The sequence below is a fragment of the Gobio gobio genome (genome assembly GCF_949357685.1).
Source record: "Gobio gobio genome assembly, chromosome: 9".
In the NCBI taxonomy this organism is placed as follows: domain Eukaryota; kingdom Metazoa; phylum Chordata; class Actinopteri; order Cypriniformes; family Gobionidae; genus Gobio; species Gobio gobio.
The window spans coordinates 14,052,132-14,065,047 of NC_137115.1; the positions used below are offsets into that span (position 1 = coordinate 14,052,132).

The window sequence follows — 12,916 nt, forward strand, 5'->3', positions numbered from 1 at the left end:
AATAAAAAAAATTGTCATTGCGCATTATGACAATTTATAAATGTTACAAGGAAATTAACCAAAAATATAGATTACTCATCTTGAACTCAAGTGCATATACAATGTTTTTTTGTTCAATCAAATGGTCTCTAGTATGAGAATTCCCTCCCCCTAATGCCACCTGCATTATAGCAACATAAAGCAGCTAAGGGTGGGTTTTCTTGAATGTGATGTTAGCTAAAAGTTTGTGGCTATTTAACCCTTGAGGAGATTTGTGTGTTTTTCATTTTTTTGTATTATCATTTTGCCTGTTAATGCCAACTGCATCAATTTTGGCACAAGTGTGTATTTTTATTTGAATTATACTGTTTCACCCTCATTTCCTTTCATAAATCTATTTCATAATCTAAATCTATTAGGTACACAAAATAGTTACACTTAGGACCTTAATGGGTTAGTTCACCCAAAAATGAAAATTCTGTCATTAATTACTCACCCTCATGTCGTTCAACACCCGTAAGACCTCCGTTCATATTCGGAACACAAATGAAGATATTTTTGTTGAAAGCTGATGGCTGAGAAAGGCTTCAGATAGGCCTCCATTGGCATTCTGTACATTTACACTCCCAAGACCGATAAAAGGCACTTAAAACGTCGTTACAAAGTCCATCTCACCACAGTGACTCTACAATAATTTTACGATGCGACGACAATAGTTTTTGTGCGCAAAAAAAAAATCAAAATAACACCTTTATCCAACTTGTTCTTGTCTTCCGTGTGTGCCTCCACGACGCATGCGTGAGAATATGACGCAGATCCGGCGTTCGGACACATGACCCAGAAGCGATTTGTTCACAAGCAGAGGAAGACGCGCGTATCTAAGCTGTTGAATTCTACATTGATCGTGCTTTAGGTCTCGGCGTAGTTCTCAAAATCGGACTAAAGTGTGCATTTCATGGATTCCCGAACCCCGGCGCTACGTCATTTTCTCGCGCATGCGTCGTGGAGGCACACACGGAAGACAAGAACAAGTTGGATAAAGGTGTTATTTTGATTTTTTTTTGCGCACAAAAACTATTGTCGTCGCATCGTAAAATTATTGTAGAGCCACTGTGGTGAGATGGACTTTGTAACAACGTTTTAAGTGCCTTTTATCGATCTTGGGAGTGTAAATGTTCAGAATGCCAATGGAGGCCTTTCTGAAGCCTTTCTCAGCCATCAGCTTTCAACAAAAATATCTTCATTTGTGTTCCGAAGATGAACGGAGGTCTTACGGGTGTCGAACGACATGAGGGTGAGTAATTAATGACAGAATTTTCATTTTTGGGTGAACTAACCCTTTAAAGGGTTAGTTCACCATAATGTTTTAATTCTGTTATTAATTACTTACCCTCATGTTGTTCCAAACCCGTAAGACTTCGGAACACAAATTAAGATATTTTTGATTAAATCGGAGAGCTCTCTGAACTACCCATAGGCACATGGGCGTTGGAAACAAAACTAAATGTGGGTGGGTCCCCCCGAATTTTTTACTGGAGTAGATGTAATTTACGATTAAGTGCAAATAGTCTGCATCATTTACTAAACATCTGGTTGGCCCAGACAAAATGACAAAAGTCACCAAATCATTTATAGTGACAATAGTGTAGGGGTAAGATGCATGGCAGAAAGTTTTGATGCAAATCGACCCGTGGTTCAAATCCGCCTTTTGCCGAACTCGCTCTACTCCCATTTGCTATCACATATCAGAACGGAAAGGCATTTATTTTCAATGAAAATGAAGAAAACATTCGAAAAGTGTAAATAAAGCGTCTAACATGTGTTTAATAATAAAGTGTTTATTGGTTAGGGGTAGGTGAACAGAATTATAGACGGCAAAAGTGAGTGGGTCCATTAGAATTGGTCTTAAAAAGTGGGTGGGTCTTGTCCCACCCACATACAATGGTTCTGACGCCCATGCATAGGCAGCAACGTCATTGCAACTTTCAAGGTCCAGAAAGTTAGTAAAGAGATCGTTAAAATAGTCCATGTGACTAAAATGGTTTAACCATAATTTTATGAAGCGACTTTCCGCCGTTCTGCCGTATAACTCAGAAGCGCTGCACTGTATTCACTACGCCAACAGCTTAAAAGACTGACACAGACGAGATGAAATTGTTGAATAAAGTTGTTACTTTGGGGGGGTTTTTGATTCTCGTCGTTTCAAAAAATTTAGGTTGAACCACTGTAGTCAAAAATCGGCACACTGCCACTGCTGCTCCCAAAGATTTAAAATGAACGTTTCGACCAAAATGTCTTGTACAAACTAACAAATGAATCACAAATATATATAGTAAGTATCAATAAACAGAAAAATAAACAACAAAATGGTCGCCAATATTAAACACACATATATATATATATATATATATATATATATATATATATATATATATATATATATATATATATATATATACAACATTTTCACAAACAAGGTTTCAAATCAAACTCCGTATTCAAACCTTTTGGAAAAAGAGTATTAAAGGGGTGGTTGATTATGATTTCACTTTTTAAACTTTAGTTAGTGTGTAATGTTGCTGTTTGAGCGTAAACAACATCTGTAAAGTTAAGACGCTCAAAGTTCAAAGCAAAGGGAGATATTTTCTTTTAAAGAAATTGCTTTCTAAGGACTACAACAAATGGCTGGTAGGGACTACACAAGCTTCCTGACATCACTAACCCTGAAATTTACAAAAACCCTGCCCCCGGGAACACACAACAAAGGGGGTGAGATTATCATGACAGAATATGCTACTCAATGACTTGAAGATAGTTAACTCCACATCAGCTAAATTCATCAACTAACCATTCAGAAACGTCCTGTTGCAGTCTACATGTTGTCACTTCTTCTTGAGTTTCTCCATCATTGTCCGATTCCGGTTTGAACACAAAAGGCTGAACAGTTTCATTGCCTGTCTGCATGAGGTTATAAGAGGTGTTACGTTTTTGCTCACCCTCAAAAAGTGACAATTTTAACATGCTATAAAAAAAAAATCTGTGGAAAATGTTTACCTAAAACTTCATATACACATTCGGGGGAAATCAGAGACTTATATTACATCTTATTAAAAGGGGCAATCAACCACCCCTTTAAGTATGCGTGTGTGTGTGTGTGTGTGTGTGTGTGTGTGTGTGTGTGTGTGTGTGTGTGTGTGTGTGTGTGTGTGTGTGTGTGTGTGTGTGTGTGTGTGTCATTGTGCCATGTTTTTGTGAAATATCAGGACACAAATGTGTATAATGACATGGGTTATGACATAGGTATTACAAAAAGAGGGTGCAATATGAGGACGTTACCCATGTCCTCACTTTTCAAAATGCTTATAAATCATACAGAATGAGGTTTTTTTCACAGAAAGTAAACTGTGCAATTTCCTGTGATGGGTAGGTTTAGGGGCAGGGGCAATGTAGGGGGATAGAAAATACGGTTTGTACGGTATAAAAACCATTATGCCAATGGAATGTCCCCACATTTCACACAAACCCCCCTGTGTGTGTGTGTGTGTATATCAAAATTCATGCTTCAATAGAAAATACATCAGTTAAAGAAAAAACACAAAAACACATAATAATACATAGTAGTTATATAGTCCACTGGTATACCAATGGTACAAAGCTTCTTAAAACATACCGGTTACACTGTATAAATATGCAAAAAAAAAATGCTTACTAAGAAAAGTCCCGGTCCTCCCTTACCATCACATAACTTTTTTCTTAATCACATATCTTCTTAATTATTAATTACATAACCTCTTCTTTATTAGGAAAATACATAACTGTATAGTTTAAAATGGTATGCTGAATGGACATATTTAGATAAAGTTTGCCCAGCTCCTGTCTTTAATAATTCATGTATTTAAACCTGTGACTCTATACTGTGGTTCAAGGGTTAACTCTCTGTTATCCAACATCCAGCCCTCACTCTGCAGACATTCACTTAGAGTTGTGACATTTAAGCTCATTGGCTTCATCTAAGGGTAAGAGGTTTTTTTTATTTTATAACTATTAGTAAAGAATAAGAATTTATACAGTTATTTGCTTTACTTATTTAGTGTTCTAACATGAACAACTGTATTTTTATTAACTAACATTAGTAAATATTAATAAATGTTGTAAAAATATATTGTTCACTGTTAGTTCAAATCAGATCTTATTGAAAAGTGTAAAAAAAAAAGTTCCGTACTGTTTTATCTCATTGCATCTTTTTGTAGGTCCCATACTCCCAGATCTTCATAAATTTTTCTATGTTTTTCACAACTCCATTCTATTTTTGGCTGCAATTTATGTTGTATTTAGGTAACTGTTTATGAAATATCACATTCAATTAATATCGGAACATTTTAGTGACTAAAGAATTTAGGAAATGCTGTTGTTTAGGTAATAAAAAATTATTATTAAAAATATAAAAAAAAATGTTATCCAGTTATATCGCAAAAACATATTCTTTTTTTTTTTTTTTTCCCAGTAGAAATATTGAAACATACCTAAAACAAAATTACTGAGGGAGAAAATTGTTGAAATAATAAATCTTGAAAAATAGATTCTAATTCTAATTGTTTTCTGCTATGTTACGTATAACATTACATTTCAAGCCCTTGAAATTCTTGAAAGTTTCTTGAAAGTAACACTGCAGAATGGGCAAATTCTTTTAAAGCAAAGAAACCAGCTTCACCAAACAGATCTGCAAACACAATAAGCTCATTTGAGATGACAAACACCTCGCCTTGAATGTAAATGAGAGTAAACAGAAGAAGAGCCAGACAAGGAACCAAAGAAGAGCTGTCAAGAGCTGAGAGTTTTCACTTCTCTTAGTGGACAAGCATTATATGTGAGCGAAAAGCTAATTATTATTAAAATATCACACTAAATTTTTTTGTTGTTATAAATGAATGCATTTGAAATGTATTAGAGTTAATAGTTAACAGAATAACATTACTTTATCCATTGTGGCAACAGTCTGTTAACATGGGCTCAATTAGAAATAATATGTTGAGCCAATGGAAAAATATGTAATTTACCAACACTGTAAAAAATAATTTCAGGCCTCTCCAATTTAACATTTTCTAGTGACTGGTCACATCTAATTTTTTCAGTTGGCCAAATTGAATGTCTGTGAATTGATACAATTTAATTCACAGAAATTCAATTTGGCCAACTAAAAAATGTAGATGTGACCAGTCACTAGAAAATTATAAATTGGAGAAATGTTTTACAGTGAAACTGCGAGGTTGGTCCAATTAAATATTTTGAATTGTAGTAACAATTGTTTATTTCTCACTGTCCCAAAAGACAAAAAACATAAATATATTAAGCAAAATTAACACAGACAACAGGTTTGACATTTTATCACATTACTTTATTAAACACTGTAAAAAAGAAAAGAAAAGAGAATTGATGCACTTTAATTCAATTAAAATTCAAGAAATTCAATTTGGCCAATTAAACAATTTTGATGTGATCAGTTACTAGAAAATGTTCAATTGGAGACCTGATTTTTTTTTTTACAGTGAAGGGATAGTTCACCCAAAAATGAAAATTAATGTATTTTCACCAAATATCCTGTGTTGGAATTGACTTGTTAAAGGGATAGTTCACCCAAAAATGACAATTCTGTCACCATTTACTCACCCTCAAGTTGTTACAAACCTGTATGAGTTTCTTTGTTCTGCTGAACACAAAAGAAGATATTTGGAATAGTGTTTGTAACAACAACCATTGACTACCATAGTATTTTTTCCCCCTACTATGGTAGTCAATGGTTGCTCTATCTGCTTGGTTACAAACATTCTTCAAAATATCTTCTTTTGTGTTCAGCAGAACAAAGAAACTCATATAGGTTTGTAACAACTTGAGGGTAAATGATGACAATTTTCATTTTTGGGTGAACTATCCCTTTAACAAGTCAATTCCAACACAGGATATTTGGTGTAAATACATTATTTTTCCAGGAAAACCTCTGAATATTCAACGCTATCTCACGACCAATTTGTACATATTTTACGAGGTGGCTAATTCGTAAGAATTTGTACGACCTCACTCGTACAAATTTGTACGTTTTGTCTAAACCCCAGTGACGGGTAGGTTTAGGGGCGGGGTTTGAGGTAGGTAATTTGTAAGAATTCATACGAATTTGTCAACTCGTCAAATACGTACGAATTAGCAAAAATCGTACACATTCGTACGAGTGAGGTCGTACAAATTCGTACGAATTAGCCACCTCGTAAAATATGTACGAATTGCCGTGAGATCGGGTTGGAATATTCAATAAGTCTTCTGCATAACAGGATGTCTTATGTGGTGAAGAAAACGCAGCACTGCATAGGCTAAAAATAATAATATAGGCCTAATGATAAAGTTCCCCCTGCATCACATATTTCATGCATACTTCATTACATAATAAGGATGAGACGAATGAATGGATAAATAAGAAAATCACGAGCTTGACGTGTTTGATATTAAAAGGCAATAACTTAGCGTTAAACCCTGAAAGAGGCTGACGCCAAACGCAATCTAACAGCCCCCTGTTCAACGGTCGCATGGTGCATATCACACAAATGACTTAATTTACTTATTACTTATTATTTTAGACATAATAAGACACGAGGAAAATAAAACTATTGGCCACCATTAGATAATTATCTTGTAAAGGAGAAAACACTCATGAAACCAATGAATGCATGAACTCGTGATTATACAAAATGTATTTTAAACTTCACACCGGGTCATGAAGCAAAACTCTGGATAATAATTTCAGTGCTCAATACTCACCAACGTTTTGTGACAATGAATATCTCTATTCTCTTGGGAATGTTTGTTTCGGTCTTCAGCACCAGCTGGTTTGGCTCTGCAGTCTGCTCGCGCTCAGCATTTTAAATCTCCACACGAACGGTTTTCCTCAGGCGCATTTTCCGCATGCTTATACAGTTTTTCGGACGTAGGACTTGTTCATCCAACATGGATTTTTCACTTCGACTTCATAGATTGATTGAGCACAATTAAATATGTTCGTTGAATATACCATTTTAATTTTGAGTGAAGACCTTAAGCTATGATAAGTACAATGCATCTTTTTGCATGGGGATAATTATTTTGAAGTCATTTATTGGGCCAATATGTAATTATCAATTTTCACAATTTTCCCCCCAATTTTTTTAAAAAGTGTAGATAAGAACAAATCATCAGTTGTGAGACACACTGCTCAGCATGAATGTCACAAGTTAGACTGCATGTCTAACCCGTTCGTACGAATTTGTACGACCCCACTTGTACGAATTGTGCTAAATCGTAGGCGAGTTGCCCAATTCGTATGATTTTGTACGAATAACCTAGCCCTAACCCTGCCCCTAAACCTACCCGTCACTTTGGTTTAGACAAATCGTACAAATTCATACACGTGAGGTCAAAATGCGTACGAATTGGTCGTGAGATAGCGTCGGACTATCTCTGGTGGCATTTTTAACCGATTAGATTCCGTGATTCAGATTCCATGGTAAATTGGGTCTTCTGTCAACTAGAACATATTTATGACATGATGGCGATTTTCAAATGCTTTACCCGATTTGCTTTGACCCACTGGGGACTAGGGGTGGGCCAGTAAATCATCTGGGTACATTTTTCCTAATGTTTTATAAATACTGTGAATTCGGACATAATACTATTTCACATACTGTTTTTCACCTATTCTATAGTAGGGAAGTATGCAATTTTGAATGTAGTCTTTTGTGCAGAACTTGGTCATCTCAATTGAGCCTAAGGACCCAAACACACCCATCTGCAATTGTTTGGACAATCTAATAGTCCCGTACCAGGCAAACACCATTGGTTGCTGTGTTGGATTTTTAGGGATGACCAAACAAACAGAGCAATGTTTTGATAGTCCCACAGAGACAGTGTTTATACTTTTCAGGAAAATTAACCAACAAATGGTTTGTCACTAAATACACATTTCAGCTTTAAAACTGTGTTTGCATTGTTTCTTAAAGGACTCAAATGGATCTGAAAGGGTACTTCAACAGGATCGGGTTTACTGGCCAATATGACAAACCTGACCTGGACACTTTGCGCACCATCCACAAGCTGCATGTTATGATAATTCCATTTGAGAACCTCAGCATACACTGCGGAGAGACGAACACAACAGACCTTCACATCATCTATGATAAATTAGTCAAGAGCAATCGGGGAGGCTGGTGTTGTGAAAACAACCTCCTGTTCTCATGGGTCCTAAAGGAGATGGGTTACAAATACACCACACTAGGCTCCAAGGTGTTCAACAAGTTCCAAAATGATTTCCACCCCGTGGATTCTCATCTCATCAATCTGGTGGAGATTGATGGGAAGCCTTACATTACCGATGTGAGCTATGGAGTGTCATGCCAACTGTGGTATCCCTTAGAGATGATCTCGGGTAAAGATCAGCCGCAGCCTCCCGGTGTGTTCCGCCTCCTAACCGATGGGATGAGATGGGTTCTGGAGAAGACATCAAGAAAGCAAGTGGTCAAAGATAAGGCATATGCTAATTCCAGCCTTGTTGACCATCGCCTGACGAAAAAAATGTATTGCTTCCCATTAACACCTCGTGATAAAGAGCATTTCGTGGAGACACTGGATTGCCTGCAGACCAGTCCAGATTCTCGTTTTGTGCTGAAGTCCATTTGCTCCCTTCAGACGCCCACAGGCTTCAGAGCTCTGATTGGCTGGACTTACAGCGAGATCACCTACAACCCAGAGGAGGACTCTGACACGGTGGACATGAAGGAAATTCCTGACTGTGAAATAGATGCTGTGTTGAGGGAAAAGTTTAATGTGGTGTTAGTTAATAAGTTCACACCTAGAAATAACAAAGCTAATTATTGCATGTAATGCTCAGAAGCAGTACTGACCTGTTAGCACTCTTATGCATCTCTATGGTCAATACTTGTCACAATGGAAAAATCTAAATCCATTTCATGTCTCAGAATAAAATTAAAATAATAAAAAAACCATATGCCCATTTTTTTTTTTGCTTCATTGGAATGGGATGACACTTGGTGACTTTTGTCGCATTTGCTATGTGAACACACAAAAAAATCTTGATGATTAGGTTATGTTCAAAATTGACCAACATAGGAAATTAATGGGAAATACGCAAAAATATAAAAACTCAGGGAATCTTTTGGTGATACAAACCACAAATCAGCCATGATGCAGAAAAAAGTGCACAGCAATGTAGGGGTGACACTCATACTCAATATCAAGAGTGCAAAATAGACACAACCAACATAGGCATACCTGTTAATTTGTGTTAATTTATATGTTCAAAATGTTCTCCTCTCTGCTCAGGTTTGAATGTTGTAAAATTAATGCAAAAACGGACACTTCAAATCAACATTAAAAAAACCTTGACAAAAAGTAGTCTTTGAGAATTTCTAAGTATAAATCCACAACTTAATAAAAAGCAGTATTTATTTGTAAATCAACTAGAGATTTTATAAGCCACTTTATAAAGAGCTATATAGGAATCTAGTGGTTACAACATGGCATTACATCAGTTTTGCTTTTTTTACTCCCACCAGATGGCACTAATCTACCTTCAAAAAATTGGATTTTGAATGCCTATTTTACATTGGAATACTGTAAAAAAAATTGTTACACAGAGGGTTGTTACAATGTAGAAAGATACTAATGGTGCCAAATAGTTAGGAGGCATGATAAACAGCACAACCTCGATCACTTTCAATCTTCCTTGAAAGATTTGTTTAATAAGGGACACACTGGTCTAGCTAATAAGAGCAGTTTCTGAGAATTCTTAGTGCATGCTGAATGCAGAATTGATTATGTGTCTCAGTGTTTATAATGATTTCTGAAAATATTATTTAACATAGTCATGGAATCAATGTACTACTTAACTTTAAAAATGATAAACTCACGTTTGTCTCAGTGACTGGCAGAAACATGAATGCTTATATACAGCTTCGTAGTTTGTGTCGACAACAATGTATTTTGAAATGTATGGGATATTTATCAAATCATTGGTTACACTTTATTTTAAGGTGTCATTACATTTAAGTACAGAGTAATATTAATTAACAACATGTACTTACTATAGGATTAGGGTAGGATGAGGGTTTGGTTTAGGGTTAGTTGCATGTACGTATACATAAATTACTGTTATGGAAAGTACATGTAACATATGTAACAGGGACACTGTAATGCTGTAATTGTAAATGATTGTCCAGACCCCAGCTGAAATAGCACACAGACCGCATTGTTAATTAAAATTAGTTACTAAACTACTGGTCAGGTTAAGATTTTAAATCAGTTGAGTTTTGACCAGTTAAATAGTCAACATGACATCATGACTTTGCGTAAACATACACGGCACTTTCTAAAGCCAAATGGCGTGTTATCTGTACGCATTTTGAGCTACCCGCGTGTATGTCTACGGCGTGTGATTCTGCGGGTATGTGTACGCCGAAACGAACCATCATCTCTGCGTGTATGTCTACGCCGTGTGATTCCGCGTGTATGTCAACGCCGTGTGATTCCACGTGTATGTCTATGCCGTGTGATTCCGCGTGAATGTAAATGGATTTATAAACATACTATGTAAATGACCGAAAGAATATGTGTGTTTCACTTTAAATATGTTATGTGTGCGCGCACGCTCTCTAGGTAACGTAAGCGGTAACGCAGGAGAGTGGTGCAGACAAGGATCGCATGGTTTCCCACATGGGTTTATTATAAGTTGAAATATACGCTGTAAAGAGTTGATGCACTTCATGTTTTGGTTCCTTTAGTACCCTTTGGCAAGCGGAGCGAGGTATGTGTCTTTATTGTGTGTTTTTATGTTGTATTTTGTAAGGTGATATAATTTCGTATGTCACATGTTATTTGTCGAGCTCTTCTGGTTAATTTCTCATGTATGTAATCATTTATTTGCCCTTTGAGTATCTGCAAATGCGTATTTGTTTTTAAATAATGTGTTATTTGTACATATGTTTGTATTTCTGAGTATATATTTTCTTTATGTAGTTTCACGGTGCTACAACACAACGTTCTCAAGGTCATGATTAATGGCGCTCAAAGCGAGCGAAATAAAGAGGATTAAGCACCCGTCGAAACTCTCTGTGTCTCGTTTGTCGACGCCGAGGGGCTGCTATAGTGAAACTCGACGCTTATTTGGATTCCGCGTCACTTTGCCGCTGCCCTGGTCGAGAGAGCTCATGACAACACAGCACGAGGGTCTGCACGGCGCTGCAGACGTATGCGCACGAACAGCGGATCGTGACGTCATCATAAATGCCTAAAGAGATGGCGCAAGGTGTATCAAGGCATCGTTAATGTTACAGATGAGGCTGAGGCTGTGAGTTAAATACTTACGTGAGCTGCATCCATTTATTGAACTGTAAGTTGACATGTTCAGATGAAAAGGAGAATATTTTTTGGAATATTAAATTGAAGGATAAAACTAAAAGGGACATTTAAATTGAATAAGTCAAATCAAGAAAATATTCAAGTTTACTTGATGGTTTAAAAAAAAAAAAAAAAAAAATGAATGGGGAACTTGTTTTAAACGTGTGTTAAACTTGAACGTTGATTGTTGAAGATTTATCTTGGACATTTAAAAGGTCATACACAAAAAGTACAGTTAATTTTATTACTGTTTGTAATCACTGTAATTTCTGACCTATTACAAGATAAATATTTGAATGTTAAAAGTGTTCACTGCTGTGCATTTGTGTAGATATTGCTAATATTTGTGAGTGTTTCATTCTAGAGGTCTGATGAAAATGGTATCACCTATAGCTTAAGTTGCCCAGTTTAAAGAAGTTAACATCATTGAAGAAACAATGGAAAACGCACCTGAACAAAGAGTGGAACAAGTTGATGAGATGCCACTTCCAGCTGAAGAAATAAGCAACCCATCAGCGCGACAGATCAGAGCAAGCTCACGTGATAGAAGTTTAACAGAGAAAGGTCGAGAGATGCATGAGCTCGAAGCAAAGAAACAGGAAAGGGCTTTCAATAAGATATATGAATCTTGGAAGCAGGCTGCAAGGGAGGCTAGATCAAATTTGAAAACATTCTGTACACGTGAAGACCTGGATCAAATACAGCAAGACATTCAAGGCAGACATGATTCAGTTTATCAGCGATATGAACCAATTCTGCGTAACCAGACTACTACTCCAGACATTGTTAAACGTATGGATGCCTGCGCTGCACTAACGGCAGAGATCACTGATCTTGTCAATAAACGACTCGAAACAATTAGTGAAAATTACAACGAAGAGCTTGTGAAGGAAAGAGTAAGGCAGGTGCTGAATAAGGATGAATATGGATCCATCTTTGGATGTACAATAACGAACACAGTCGTTTCGGAGTCATCACAGGGATCCGATAGTCAATCAAAGACTTCTTCTAAAGTTTCAAGTAAGCGTGCTGATGCAGAGGCAGAATTCGCAGCGAAACTGGAGCAAGCTAAAGCTCTACAAGAAATTCACAATCAACAAGCTAAGCTTGATAGGATGGAACATGACTGGAAGCTTTGTGAATCGAAAATGTTAGCGGAGATAAAGCAGAAGGAGGCTGAAATGCAGTTAAGGCTAGTTGAGGAAAGGAATCGGCTACTACAGCTACAAGTTGACAAAGAAGTAAAAGTAGCAGCAGCTCGTGTCAAAGTGTATAACGATTTGGAAGGTAACCTTCAACACCGTGAAGACGACAAAGGCCCTAACATTCACACTGGCTGTCAAAGGACAGAGCTTACATCTCAGCTGAACCCGGAAGCACAGTCGTTTCTACCTCAGCAAGCATCATGTGAAGGATATGAATTCACATCACCTCAGGAAACTGCCAATCTAGCTCAGGCAATAGCAAACTCACTAAGTACACATCGACTGCCAGTTCCAGAACC

The 12,916-nt window shown here is 36.8% G+C and overlaps 1 protein-coding gene across 1 annotated transcript; it reads left to right on the plus strand.

The window, feature by feature from the left end:
- Nucleotides 1-8,007: 8,007 nt before the first annotated feature.
- On the plus strand, nucleotides 8,008-8,880 carry LOC307131484 (arylamine N-acetyltransferase, pineal gland isozyme NAT-3; the record flags this gene model as incomplete). The annotated part of the gene is made up of 1 exon (XM_079825155.1): nucleotides 8,008-8,880. One exon carries the CDS (start codon nucleotides 8,008-8,010, stop codon nucleotides 8,878-8,880), a length of 873 nt encoding a protein of 290 aa, XP_079681281.1.
- Nucleotides 8,881-12,916: the final 4,036 nt, after the last annotated feature.